Raw genomic sequence first — 14,779 nt, 5'->3', positions numbered from 1 at the left:
AGGAAGGCACATTACAGCTTAAGATGATTGACTGATAGAATTTTCCTACAATTAAAAATTAACTCTTGGATGTGAGTTTTCATAGCTGTTCTGCACTTTCAGAACAAAAAATATTATTTTCGGCAAGCAAGTCTTACTTTCTGCATAACAATAGAAGCTATGGAATTAAACTGTGACAACGATTTCCCCTGCAACTGCAGCATCTTGTTTTTAGTTTGGTGTGTTTTGTTGTTGCTACTAAGGGCATTCTGTACATAGGATATCAACATTTGTTCTCTATTTTGACAAGTTTTTTGGGAAAGTATTTGGTACACTTAGAATAAAGAAATTTCCTTTTGGTTTTGTAATAACCTCTCAACACCAAAGGGAGGACAAGTGCTTTGTAGCTTTGCCACAAGAGGGTGAGGAGAGGCTCTTGGCAGAAGATTATATCCCTGAAAGCAGGTTAAGGGATGTCACCTGCTTTAAGATGTAACCCTTGATTTGAAAAAAAAGCTGTCTCATTTGGAAATGTACATGAAACTTAAGTTTGAAATGTGGAATAACACAGTGGGTCAGTGAGGTGTCACCATCAGTGTTGGGACAAGCTCTGGTTATTATTTATCTTTTTTGATCTGGAGTGTTCCCTCAGTAAATTTGGAGATAACTCTCAGTAAATTTGGAGATAAATTGGAGTTCTGGATGACACTGAATTGGATCTGCTGGAGGGCAGGAGGGCTCTGCAGAGGGCTCTGGCCAGGCTGGATCCCATGGGATGAGGGACAGCCAGGGGAAGTGCTGGGTCCTGCCCTCGGCTCACAACAACCCCATGGAGCTCTAGGCAGGGATATTAAACTGGACATTACGAAAAGTTTCTTCACTTCAGTTTCTTCACTGAAGGTGTGGAATGGGCTGCCTGGGGAGGTGATGGAATTATCATCCCTGTGAGTGTTTCAACAAAACCTGTGGATGTGGAGCCTGGGGACATGGTTTGTGGTCAATGAGGTGGTGCTGGACTCAAAGACATCTTTTCCCAGCCTTAAAAATTGTGTGATTCTATGAGCTTGCCTTGCAGTTTTAAAGATGCTTTTGAATTCCCAGTAATTGGCAGTAAAGAGGCAGGGCTCAGTTCTGCTTGCAAGGAAAATGCTTCTTTATTAACCAGTTCTGTGTTAAATGAAGCGCCGTCTCACAAAAAGTAACAAGTAAAGATGTTTAATTATTAACAGGGTTTTTTTTTTTTTGTTTGTTTCAAAGGGAGAGCTTCTTTAGCCCTCTTAGTGCCTGAGTCTGTCCCAGTATCTCTTCTCAAACCTCTTTCTGGTTGTACCCATTGCATCAAAGGCCAGTTGCATTTATTGGCTCCAGGTTCCTTTTTGCAGAGTTGTCACTCTGCCCTGCGTGACTTTGTACTGGTGCAAAGCTGGTTTAAATAAATGAAATGTAAATGACATTTTGAGGTCTCAGTCTGGCAGAAATGTTCAGTTGAGTAACGAAAAAGAAAACCCCAGACAACACCAAAAACTGAAGTATCTTTAATCGCTTCTGTTGTGACTTCCTTCCAGCTGAACAGAAAGCTGGGGTGTTTCTCAATCTTTATGTAATGTGATAGGCAAGTCCTGCAGAGGGAAAGACTATACAAAAAAAGTAAAACTTCCTCATTTTGCATTACACTCATCACACTGAATCAGAACAGGCTGCTTTTTTCATTTGCAACTGAAAATACTGGCTCAAATACTGTTGAATACTGTTCCTTCCATGTAGCTTCTTATCTGGAAAAGGAATGTAAATTACAAGGTCAGCTGCATGACAAGAAAGCATAAAGTTGCTGAGAGAGAAGTTGACATTTTCAAAAGATACAAAGGTGGTCACTCATCCTGTCATTAATTATGTTCTTTAATTAATTTTCTTTCTTAAGGAGAGCATAACAAAGGTGTCATTGTACTACCAGGAGCTTTGCAGGCTGCGGCTTCTGCTGTGGTTTTATTTTGTCTTTCATTTCTATTCAGACAGAAATGGGTGTTGCTGCTGTTGTAGAAAATATTCCGTAATAATCTCTTTTTTAATAATCTGCTGTAATAATCCCGTTTTTAATGGAAATTTGGGCTTGGTGTGCCATCTACAGCATCAACTCGTGGAAGAAAAATCAGCTCCCATCTGGGAGATTCTTCTGTCTGTAAATCTTTAGAGCAGGAGTGGGATTAAGAAGTAGTATCTCTCACCTCCCAGTTCTTATGTTTTAGGAAAAACAAGGAAGAGTGCTTTCTCCCATGGGTTTAATGCAATGTTAAGTGTCTGACTGGATTTTTCCTCACGAAAATCCATGGGACACTACTGTGACTCCATCAGACAGTTCTGCCGTGCTGCTGCATCAAGCACAGAAACTGGGTTCGTTTTTCCTCTCTGTCTGCTTCTCTCTGAAGAATATGCCTTCTTCAGGTCAGTAAAGATGTCTTTACACCAAGGAAAAAAAAAACAACCAACAAACCCAAATGAAAAAACAAAACCAAAAAACAAATTAAAAAAAATTGAAATAATACACATGAGCTGGGCCAAGCCACTGTGCCAATCCCTGTGCACAGACCTTGCAGCTTCACTTGAATAAATGTTTCCCTGAATGTTTTGCCACTTAATTCCCTGTCACCCTGATTTTTGGTTTCATGAGGCAAAGCCAACAAGAATAAGTCACTCACTAAGAATAACAATTCTTTCAAAGAATTCAAGAGCAGTAGTAAAGTTCTGAAGAAAGCTTACCAAAAGTGTGTGTTGTAGGCATTAAAACACTGACAGCATCCTCACCCAGCTAGATTTGCTTTATTTCTTTGCCCCTGGCCAGCAGATATTTATTTTAAATCTGGAATTCTGCATAAATGAGTGTTCAGTCTTCATTCCAAACAATTATTTACCATTGGGAAGAGGTATAAAAAAAAAATAAAGGACTACAGGTCTTAGGCTATCACAGGGATTGTGATATCCTTATTTCCAGAGCCTTGTTTAGTTTTCTCAGGAAGAGAAGCAGTTATTCACAGCCAAACATGAGCAACCCCAGCCTTGTCAGACAGATGAGTACAGATCTGCAGGTTCATGGCCTTCCTACACACCTTGGCTCATTGTGTAAGTGCCTTTCTGTTGGAATGAGGCTGTTGTTGCTTTATATCCCCATGGTTCTCCTATCCCCATGACTGACAGTCACAAAGAACATTCTTAAATAACATGCTCACAGCTAGACTGGTCCACAGACAGAATAAAGAAATTTAACAGATTTGGCTTTGTGTACTAAGCTTTTTCACCCCCACAGAGCACACACAAAGCATCAAATAACTTCTTGTCTGATGGTAAATACCCATAATACCTTGAACTTTATGAATAACAAATTTTTAGCCTTTCTGCTATGTCTTCCTTTTGATTTTCAGTTCCTGCAGTTTTTGGAAAACAAAGCACATGGTGGTACTGCCATCCGTGCACAGTTTTAAGAAATTAATTTGTTCAGAGGGGCTCTGTATCAATTTCTAATTCTAGCAGCTTTTGGCAATGAGATTTTGTGTAGTTATTTAAAATAAGTGTGTCTCTTCTGGGAGTGAAGGATTGCTGAATGAATTAGGCATAAAACAGAGGGGAAGCAGATAAAGTCTCCCAGGAATAAGGTCTTGATTTTACACTCCAAATTCAATTGGTCACCATAGAAGACTGTGTTATTAAATATTTTTAAATTTTTTTTTTGTCTCAGTGCTACCATGAGAGGTCAGGGTTTGCACACACTCTGCCAAATCCTACCTGTCAAGCTGGAGTTTCTGCTGCTTTAAAATAATGCTGTTCTTCATGCAAGATGAGTCCCTGCTTCCTAAAACTTATCTGATGATCTCATTCATTATGTATGCAGAGCTTTCCCTACACAAAAGTAAGCTGTAGAGTTAAATTCAGCCTGGTATAAATGCAGGATATGTTGGCTAAGTTTGAATTCACACCAGCAGAATGTGCACTTCACTGAAGAATGTGGTGGTGCTTCTTCATGGAAAAGCAGAATATTTTTTTTTTTCCTGAGTGCTATGCACTATAATACTTTTGACAGGAAGATTATTGCAATTTGTGTAATTTTTCTCTTGCACATGCTAGAGTCATAACTGAAGAATCTTCCTGTCAGACCTTCCCTGCCAAATAGGAAATGGGTAATACAATTTTCCAATCACTTTGCAGCATTTAAATAATGTGCCAATTTGTAGAGCTCATTGCACAGAGATTTTAATAATCAAAACATTGGTATAATGGACCTGCAGATAAAATCAAATGAGGAAATGCCATTGCTGCGCTTTAAGAAGCAGAAATAAATATTGGTTGCTGTCCAGCTGCCTAAAGAAACATTACTGTAGGAACAAGAAATCATAAAAACAAAGCACTTTTTAAACCTGTTTTGCATTGTTAATTACCATAGTTTAATACTTTAAACAATAAAAGAATTTTGCATCTCTCGATGACGCAACAATTAACATATTTGCAGAATCCATAGGGTCCCTGCTCACTAAACACGTTTGGCAGCTCAGCAAATGCCACAGATGACTGCAGCATCCACGGCTGATGGATTGAATTCTGACTGTGATTTATCCCTCTGCACTCAGTCTGTAAATCCAAATTGCACATTCCTGGGTTCTGGGTGCCCGACCCCGATGGGTCTGAGGAAAAACAAACCTCCTTTAGTGCGCAGCTGCACCCCGAATCACACGATTGTCTCCTTGGAGCTCCTTTTGAGGGGCTGCAGGCCCAGCAGGGACTGCTGGGTGCAGGGGACGTTGGCAGATTTTGGGATGCGGAGCATCACCCGCTGATTGTTCCGACGCCACTCGTGGTACAGCCGGCAGTGGTACCTGAAGGACACCTGGGGACAGGAGGGACACGAGCTGCCTTCAGCCACTGACACCCTGCAAGGACCCAGCCGGGGCTCCAAATGCCTCCCAGTGGGACAAAATGGGTGAGAGTTGGTGAAAAGAGAGACCCACCACGCCCCAAGCTACCAGAGCACGGGAGAAAAACAGCCTGTGAACTATTTTACCTCTCATTCCTCTTTTTTTCACAGCCTGAAAAATCAGACATCCTGCCTCTGCCTTTCCCAAGAGCTGTTGGCACACGTGGAATGAGAATTTGGGACATCCTCTCCTGCTTCAGGTTGCTAAATTGACAAAGAATGTAATTGTTTGCAGGCCGATGAACAGAGATGTGTTCTACCTTGTAATATTTTACTGCTGAATGCATCAAAGTTGGGCTTGCACAGAGGCAATGAGCTGACAATGTGTGTGTCTCATTTTAGATTGTCTCTGAAAATTATTTTTTGTTGTTGTTGTTATCAGGTAATTTCAACCTTTATGTGGAAATGTGATTGCTGTGGAGATGCAAGATAGCTTGGCCTCATGTTTTTAAAAAAATAGATTACAACTTGTTTTAGTGGCAGCCAAGCATTGTGGGAGTTGTAGCTGTGTAAGAGAATGTGTATGTATGTGCAGTTTACAAAAAAACAAAAATCAAAACAAAACAAACAAACAAAAATAAACAAACAAAACCCTCAAAAACCAAACCAAACAAACAAAAAAACCCCTAACAACAAACTGTAAATTTTGAGAGAAATGTGCCAAGTGATGATTGTTTTCTCCTTGAGCTGTGGGCAGGAGTTGACCCATGCACTGTATCCTTTCCATACTGCAAGAAGAGCTAAAGAACTAAAGAAATGTACCTTTCAACAATGTCCTACAAGGGCTAAAAAATGCTTTTCTTTTTCTTTTTTTAATTAGAGCTTTTCACAGCTGTCTGAGGGAAACCTATAAAGCTTTGGTTGACTAAGCAGTTTTGCAAAGGCAGCTCTTCAGACTGATCCCCCCAGCTTTCAACCTCCTCTCCTCCCCCTGAAGGAAAGCATCCTGCATCCTCTGTTTCTGTGGAGCAGTGTGTATGAAGGAATTTGAGAAATCTCTTCCCAAAAGACACTGCAGGAGGAGCAGAAATCACTTGGAGTAGTGAGGAGGGTGAAAACACCCCAACACCTGCAAAGGGATGCCCTGTAAAATGCAGTGACAGGAATGTGAGCTGGAGTTCAGGTTAGGTTTTCAAGCAGCACAACATGAGGTTCTTTGAGTAATAGCTGCAGTGTTAAACTAGGTATGTATGTTATACAAGAGAAAGCAGAGTTTTAAAATTAAAATTTAAATTAAATTACTTTTTAAATTAAAATTTAAATTTAAATTCTTAGTTTAAGTAAGAACCCCCTTTTGGTGTCTGGAGCTTTCTTCTTGGGAGGACTAGGTGCCTTTTTTGGTGTGCATGTGTGTGTGTGTGTGTTAAAAATACAGAGGAAAAAGCAACAGTGTTTTATGGATAACTTGTCTGTTTTAGAGGGAGGGATAAAACAGCTTCTGGGATGCTAAAAATAACATCCCTGCTGCTCACTGCTCACTGGGACAACTGTGGTGTGTAAATAATCTGTATGCCAGCTTTTGCCCCCGGAGAAAGAAGGCTGATTTACTGGAAGTAAAACAAAGTTTTAGTTCCCTTCATTTCCCCAGGACCTAGAGGAATATTGTGTCATCTTGTGTGTAATTTACCCTGCAGCTCTGAACCTATTCCCTGCACAGCCATAGCTATGTAACAGGATTCTCCCACTCCTGAAAGTGACAGGGCATGTGCTGCTGAAGAATTCGATGAAATTAACACTTCTGTGTGTGGGACCATTCCTTCCTGCACACAAGGGGAGCCTGGAGCCCTCCCCGAGGCAAACCCAGGCTGGGGCTTTCCTACCTCACTGAAAGGAGGCTTATTTTGACTCCAAGCTTCAATCATTTGGTGATTCACCTCCCTAAAGGCCTTCCTGCCTTGCCCTTCTCAAGTGAACACAGTGCTCCCCTAGCCCATCCATCTCCTGTTGCCCCAAATAACAATTTAAAATGGAATTACAGCTGTCCACCGCTGAGGGAGCATCAAAGATACTGAATTTTGATTAAATCAACCAAGGTATGCCTTTATAAAAGGCTCAGTACCACTAGCATGTTCTCCAAGAGCCAATAGCACGTTTTCCTGTGTGCTTTAGAAGGGGTAAAATTTATAAAGTTAATATAAGGGATTTTTGCCTCTAATGCTGCAAATGCAACACCCAGGGATAGGGACCAAAGTTGGGATGCTGCAGTAATCTTAATAAGCAAGATTGTGTCATGGCTAATTAAATCCACCTGAAAAAAAGCCTTTTACCACTTCCAGCAATTTGGCGATGGTGAATTAAGTGTGCTAGGTAAATTGTTCAGAATTTTGGTTTCCAAAACAGCCACACACAAAGCAAATTTGAACAATATTTGCTTGCATACCTGCCAGGCACATCTACACCCAGCACTGCAGGAGAAAACAAGCGTGGCCTCACTGCTGGAGTACATGGCCTGTCTCAGGAGAGTGCTGCTGCCTCACAGAAAAGCAGAAAACAGCAAAAAAAGATTAACTGCACGAGGCTGAGGCAAAGCTCTGAGCTTTCCCTCCTGCCTGCATTGCTCCGTGGGTGAGACAGGGTTCACAAATGTGCAAATGAGATTTCCCTTTCACAGCTTTCTTGGAGATACTCGTGAGGAGGTGTGGGGGGGTTTTGTGCTCCCCTCACACCCCCTTTTCCTCAGGGCTCAGCACAGGGGGGGTTTCTTGCTCCACCAATGCAGTTTTTCTAAAAGTGGCACCTCCTCAGCAGCTCACACGGGTCCAAATCTGCGGAAAGGAGTCTGGGATAGAGTATGGCCATAACCAGAGAGGGGCAGAGCTGTGTGCTGGCCCTGTGGGATGTGGCCATGCCACGGTGTCCTGGCTTGGCTATATGATGCTTTTATCCCCAATTGTCATGTTCTGTTTCTGCTGAATAATAAGTTTTGCACCTTTAAGGCTTGTTCCAAGAGTGAAGGGGGGAGAGAAGAAGCATGGAGTTTCTTTTCAGAAACTGCACTCACTCCTCCACATTCCTGCTCCTGGACTGTGATGTCTGCGGATGGACAGACAGCAGGACAGAGCTCTCCTTTGCTTTTAGTTAGTTTTAGCTAGCTGAGACAAAGAAGTTCCCTAGATTGTGTGGGGGTTTTCCCCCTTTTCTTTGGACCTGTTTAGACCTTCTCCAGACTGAATAACAGAAGAGCACTGGCAGCTCACACCTGTGACCCACCGGGCTGGGCCTGGGCCGCGGCATTTCCAGCACCACAGGGACTGATCAGAGACTGAGTGAGCTGAGCCACAGCCCACGGAGGAGACTTTGTGAGATTGTCTCTCTTTTGGAGCAGCAAGAGGTTTCATTGTTTAATATTGTTTAGGTTTTATTGTTTAATAAACAGGTTTTTTCCACTTTTCTCCCAGGAGGTATTTTCTCCCAGACTGATTGGGCACCGGGGCCGATTGAATCTGCTTTCCTAGAGGAGCCCCTCTGGGGGTTCTCTCCCAAATTTTCCCTCAACCAGGACACACACACGGACAGGTTGGGCTTTTCCTGCCCCAGCCTGGCACCATCTGAGTGCCCTGCTGTGTGTGCTCCCCCTCTGCACCCACCCCGCTCTTCCCGCTGCACAAAAAGGTGTGAAATGTCAAACACAGCATTATTAACCTCGGCTTCTCAGTGAGCTGCTACACCATGGCTTGACAAACACCCATTTTGGCAGCTGTCCCCTGTGTTCCTCTCACTTCTGCTGCCTGTCAGTGCACTGGGGCCAGTAAATTATCTCAATTCAACAACTTGACAGAACAAGTCGCTCTCAGGATGGATTGGCGGGAGAGTGACTCGTGCTGGGACACAGAATGCAATTTAACCTGCACTGGAAAAGCAGCTCTGTTTTCACAGACCTGGGCACGTGTGTGTTCTGATTTCCCCCACATCCAATACTTTTGAATTGTAAGTTGCATTAGAATAAAATCTGAATCCTCTGTGGCAGCCAAGTTGTTCGCCTTTAATCTTTTTTTTTTGTGTGTGTATGTGCTGTGTCTTCACCCTTTGCACATCACATTTGCTGAAACTCCCTCCTGTAGTGTGGATTCTTTAGGGTTTTTTTGTTAAGGTTGGCATTAAATGTGTGAGATGGTATTTTTTGTTCAGACTCAGATGTTTATTAGTTTTTATCTATATTACAATCCCACAAACTGAGAGTTCTATAGTACTTCACTTTAACAAACTAAAAATGTAGCTGTATCTCTCTCTTTATAAGGCTTTTTAAGGATAAACTGTCTAATTAAGAAATGACGTTTATATTGTTTTTACTTTTAACCTAATAACTAACTACTTGTGGCCCGCAATGTGGACTTTTTTATCTAATTACACAATACTACCTAAACTCATGAAGAAGAAGGTGAAGGAGAAGGACAAGTCTTCACCCTAAAATCTCTATCTGGTTCAATGTACATTACTATATTCTAAAACTTTCAGTTTTCTGCTGTGAGACATTACACACTTTTATTCATACTACACACTCATAATCCCGGTTCTATCATTCCATTTCGGAAGCTTCTCCATGGCTTCAAGTGAAATGCAGTGTTCTCTTGGGGGTCAGTGCCTATCAGCACAGAAAGTCCAAAATTCTCAGCATCCAGGGTCCCAACACTGCAGCATCTGCCTTGAACACCCCCATGCTGCTTCCCTGCCTCCCTCCTGCTGTCCCCACTGGTGTTTGGCATTTGGGAATCCTTACCCCGAAGCAAACTGTCTTTCTGCTGTCCCAGGGAGCTTGAATGGTGTGGAAAAAAAGAGGTTTCTTGCAGGTGCAGTCTGGCCTCACCAGCACAGGAGGCAAAATAGAAGCAAAGCTCCGTGCCATCACCTAGAGCGCTCTGTGCCATTCATTTCCCCGTTTTTGCCCCTTTCCCTTTCCCCCTGTGATGTAAACAAAACCCCTGACACTTACCAGGGTCCAGAAGAGGTAAATAGTGAAGAGTGCCACAGTGAGTGCAATGAGGCCAACAGCTTCCAGCCTACTGCTAAAGTGCAGGTGGTCCACGGCTCCTCGCAGGCACAGCCAGCCAGAGACGGTGGCCAGCGGGGTGATGAACAAGAAGCACACCATGTCCCCAAAGAGGGTCCTCTTCTCGTGCTGGGGGCCCGGGTTCCTCAGCCACTGCACAGGCACAACACAGCCAAGGAGGATGTCAGCCCAAGGAGGATTTTTTTTTTACCCCCAGCTCAAAGCACAAACCCACCCCTTAGAGGACTGAATGCGGACATGGCTTTCGGCGTCCCCCGGGGATGCCTCTCATGGATCTGTGGGTTTTTAATGTATAGCTCTATAGTACTTTTCTGTAGCTCCTCCAGAACTTTACTAATATTTACACTAAAAATTTTGAAAGCAAACCTAATCGCATCAAATTTGATCCCTTGCCCTTCTGAAACACCCTTGGAACCCCAAGAATTAGAGTTCCTGCGTTCTCTGGAATTGGATTTTAATGTTAATTTTAAACGCACGGGAAGAAATCAGTCTAAAACTTTTTAACTTTTTTAAAACTTTCTCCCTATCACCCCGTGTAAAAGAATCAAACCTTTTGGTACAATTACACTTCTGTCTGCCTTTCAAAATCCAGTAATGCAGCTGCCATCAGGGATGTTTTTAGTTTAAAAAGATCAAGCCTCAGCCTTTTAGTGGCTGGAGTTTTTAGCTAAAAGATTCTTTTTAGGAAAGGTATCTATGTGGTTATTGTATTAATCATGATACCTTTCAATCTGCGCATAGATTAATTAATAAGGCAATTAAAGGAGTGGTTGAAAAGAAAGGGAGAAATGTTGGAATGTTGGGGGACACAAGACAGATGATGGACTTTGGACCTGGTTAACATAAGAGATTTGATAACATCATGCCTTGGCAAAAGCAAACAATACATTGAGGATTGCAAGAAGATTCAATCAGATGGGTTTACTGGAAAAAGAAAATTACACCCTCTCAGCAAGCAAGAGATGTTTAAAATGCGTAAGTTTTTTATGTGATCTTTAACCCAATCATTATAGTGAAACATTATTAGCCTCCCTAAAATAGTATATAAGCATTTGTATCCCACAATAAATCCGATTCTGATCACCAAATCAGTCTTCCCTGTTTCTATCCATCTCCGACACTTTTCCTGCCCTCTCTCACATTTCAGAATAAGAAGCCAACCCTTTCTAGCAGGTTCTTGGAATTCTGGTTAGTCTCACTCTCAAGAAGAGAACTTTTAACCAGGAAACCTTGTTTTTCACCAGAGTTTGAGAGACATAACAAAATGTAGGGCAAGCAACCCCCTGGACCAACTCCAAGGGACAGACCCCAGGGCAACAACATTGCATATACCTGCTAAATGTACAAATTAATTGAGCTTATTATAATTAATACTAATTAATTTTTAAAATTGTAGAAATCCTGTATCACTCACTTTCATACCTACACTTTGTGCACCTGAAAGCTTTCATTAAAGAACTGCTTTTTACCTTACCACTCTTAATATTGTTTTCCTTTGTATTTTAGGCAACACTAGAGATCTGAATTTCTCCCCCTTGCCTCCTGCTGGTGTCCATCTTTATCTGTACCTACCATGTCATTCATTCAGCTGTGGTAAAGGCTGCCTTGAGAAATGTTTTATGAAGTGCAGCCCCTACTTTTTGCCCACTGGCTGCTTTGAAAAACTCCCTTCTTAATATGTAAACGTGCAGAAAATATTTTAACATTTCCCATGCTATTTTAGGGGGCTTTTTTTTAACATTCTGCTCATAACATTTGCAAAGCCATTTTCGACTTGTTTTCAGATACCCCCACATTTAAGCAGAGTTCAATGCACACAAGGTTATTTTTATTAAGAGGGTATTAATCTTAAGAAACAGAGTGCCTGAAAGTCAGCTGATGAAGCAAAGGTTAGGGTTGAACAGCTATCAAGCCCACACGCCCACATTTCTACAAACAGGATTTGAGATAGCAGAGGTGAAAGAAGTTCCTACAACAGTACGTTGAGGTCTTTTAATTAAAAAGAAAATAAAGTAAACCAAGCCAAACCTCATCACATGAGTCAATATTTGAACAGGAAAACTACCCAGCCCTGTACTTTTTGCCAATGTGAGCCGTGGGGTTTGGGCAAACCTGTTCTGCAGCATCCTTTTATGGGTTTTTGGGGCCAGTAGAACCAGAAGAGGCTCATGCATCCCTAAACGCATTGGTCCTCTTATTTCTGCAAGTGTGTTACACATTTACAGTAGAAGTCCTGTCTCATGTACAACTCAGGAATTTACAATACAAAAAATACATTCATAATTTTTTTTTTTTTTTAGGATGTAGGCTTATAACTTGCTTGAACACTTCTGAAATGCTAAGGAAGTGCAAAGCACTTTAAACCAGCTGTGTATTACTGTGGGCAAGAAGTTTTAAGGGAAGATGCCAATTAAAGAGGGAGGCTCAAAACTGGTTTTTTTCCTCTCCTTGATCAGGACAGATAGTAACCAGGTGTGGTTTACCCCAGGAAGCAGCTAAGGCCCAACACAGACGTTTCCTCACCTCTCCATCCCATCAGTATGAGGGGGAGAACAGCAAAAAGCTGCAAGCAGAGTGTTCTTCAGCAGAGCTTGTGCAAAATAAGTGAACACACATTTACATTTGAACACCTTTTTCTTTTACTGTAGCTTTAAAGGGAATGCTAAAGAGCGAGTAAAAGTGTCACACTACTTTCCTTGGAGCTTTGTATCCATTTACTTAAAAAGAGCACCAAGGGTTTATGCACAACAGCTCCAGGTTATATCTGGTTGCTTCTGAAAAGACTGATTGCAGCCTTCCCCTTGTTTTCCATTTCCAGGAGTCCCTGCAATTTCCAGGAGTCCCTGAAACCACCAAGAAAACAAGAGGAACTGAAAGGACCTGATAGCAGAGATTGTGCTTTTAAAGGTTTTTAAGACTGCAAAAAAAAAAAAAAAAAAACAAAAAAAGGTTTTGTGAAAGGCACTTGTTTGAAAGGCGACCTGGAAGAGAAATGCTGGGCATTTTTACACTTCTTGACCTCAACAGGAATTGCAGGTGTTCACCACTTTCCCAGGACAGACTTCAAAATTTTGGCACCCGTGCCACTCAGGTAGTGCAAAAAATAGTTCCCAGTTCAGAGCAAGGAGGAAGAACATCAGGAATGCAGGGAGGGAGCACAAATGTCAAGGCATGTGCTGTTATCCCCGCCCTGTGACTGTCACTGCACACAGCGCAGTGCACTTGAATTTAGACAGCATTTCTCACTGTGCCATCAAACCTGATTGAAAGTTTGAGCAGATTAAAAAGGTGTGGAGCTGCTTCACAGGCTGATGGCTGCCTGCTCCTGATGCCCTGTGGCACCCGAACAAAGAGTCAAACCCAAGCAATTCAAATATTAGATGAGGCCGTGACAGGCAAGAGTAGTATTAAATAATAAATAAAGCCATCACAATTCTACAGTCTAACCTCAAAAAGCCGGAAGGATTTCATTAGCTAGCTCTGAAGTGTAAGTCAGAAGCAAAGATTAAGCGATTTCAGTGGTTGTACAGGTTTCAGTCACAGCACTTATATTTCTCCTGAAGCAGTGCACACCTGCTTCTAAATCTGCTTCTGTTTCTAGGTTTCAGTCATTTGTTTTGGGAATGGAATGGGCACTGTCAAGTTACTTTATAGCTAAAAAGCCAAGTCAGCAGATCCTTTTGTGCAACTCATACCCACGCAGGGATCCTAACAAAGCCCTGAGCTGATTAATTACTGTGGCAGTATGGTATGGACTACCCTGCTGGCCAAGAACGAGATGTAAGGCCAGATGAAGCTGTCAGATCTGCGCTGTGACACCCTGAAATCTGTCCTATTAAAATGTGTCAGCGTGCCCAATTATTTCTGCAATAAACCCAGACTCTCAGAGTGATAATTTCCATTTAGGGGAGCAGGGGAAGGATTAAAAAAAAAAAAAGGAGGTAGAAAAAGGGTCATGTTTGAAGTAAAATGCTGGCCTGCCTGGATTTTTGTGAAGTGAAATCTTAAAGTGGTCAGTGTTCCCTGTTCCTGATCCACAGGTAACTGGAGCTGGAGTAACAAGACATGAAATGACTTCAGCTATGGCAGCAAAAATTATTTCAAGAGCTTTAAGCACAGCACCTGATGCAAAACCCAATCTTGGCCCGTGACTGAGACAAGCCAAGAAACCCTTTGATAATCCAGCACCTCAGAGAGATGGGGGTTAACACTTATCTCAACAAAGTCACTCTCTAAAGGCATCTTGGGGAAAGCCAGAAGGGAGAGCTGAAGGGTGCCATCAGTGAAGTTAAAGTGCTGCTTAAGGTGAGGGACAAGGTTGGCTTAAGAATAGATGGATAATTGTTGCCCCCAAATAAATTTAGCATAAGAATCAGAAAAAAAAATCCCCATCCTTTAGAGGATCCTACTCTGGAGCAGCCTCCCAAGAAGAGCAGCTTAGACTAAAAGCTGACAAAGTTCTGAGAAGGAGCTTGCTTGCATACTGAAAGAGATTTTTGATGTACTGCATTCGACTTGACAAAACACTGTGAACACACCTGGGGCTCTTCCACCCCACGCACAGAAAGATTTGCTGCAGCCACTTCACAAAGCAGGGCTGAAATTGGAGGAGGAAATCATTGGAGCAAGCAGCAGCCAAGGACCAGAACAGCTGGAGAGGCTCAGGCTCCCTGAATTTATCTACCCTAACCAAAATGAGCTGCCAGCAGAGTGCTGCTGTAAAACACCTCCACCATTCTGAGCTGCCTCACCACTGCCAAAGGCCAGGTCCTGGAAGTACTCATTTCTGCAGGTCTAACTTCAATTAGATGACTCACAAATGTAAAAGCAAAGTG

The 14,779-nt window shown here is 42.3% G+C and overlaps 1 protein-coding gene across 5 annotated transcripts in view; it reads right to left on the bottom strand.

Annotated features, from left to right (window-relative positions):
- Positions 1-1,108: 1,108 nt before the first annotated feature.
- MARCHF3 (membrane associated ring-CH-type finger 3) overlaps positions 1,109-14,779 on the bottom strand; it is a 63,205-nt gene continuing 49,534 nt past the window's right edge. For 3 of the 5 annotated variants that reach the window (XM_054653400.2, XM_077171669.1, XM_077171666.1), the window contains 2 exons: positions 9,867-10,076; positions 1,109-4,849 (listed from right to left, as the gene is read on the bottom strand). In XM_054653400.2, the coding sequence (XP_054509375.2) occupies positions 4,691-4,849; positions 9,867-10,076 (369 nt within the window). In that variant the 3' untranslated portion in view covers positions 1,109-4,690. The remainder of the gene's footprint in view (positions 4,850-9,866; positions 10,077-14,779) is intronic. The other 2 variants (XM_077171667.1, XM_077171668.1) reach the window with 2 other exon arrangements.

This window comes from Agelaius phoeniceus, chromosome Z, assembly GCF_051311805.1.
Source record: "Agelaius phoeniceus isolate bAgePho1 chromosome Z, bAgePho1.hap1, whole genome shotgun sequence".
Lineage (NCBI taxonomy): Eukaryota > Metazoa > Chordata > Aves > Passeriformes > Icteridae > Agelaius > Agelaius phoeniceus.
This window is presented reverse-complemented; position numbering and strand designations above follow the sequence as displayed.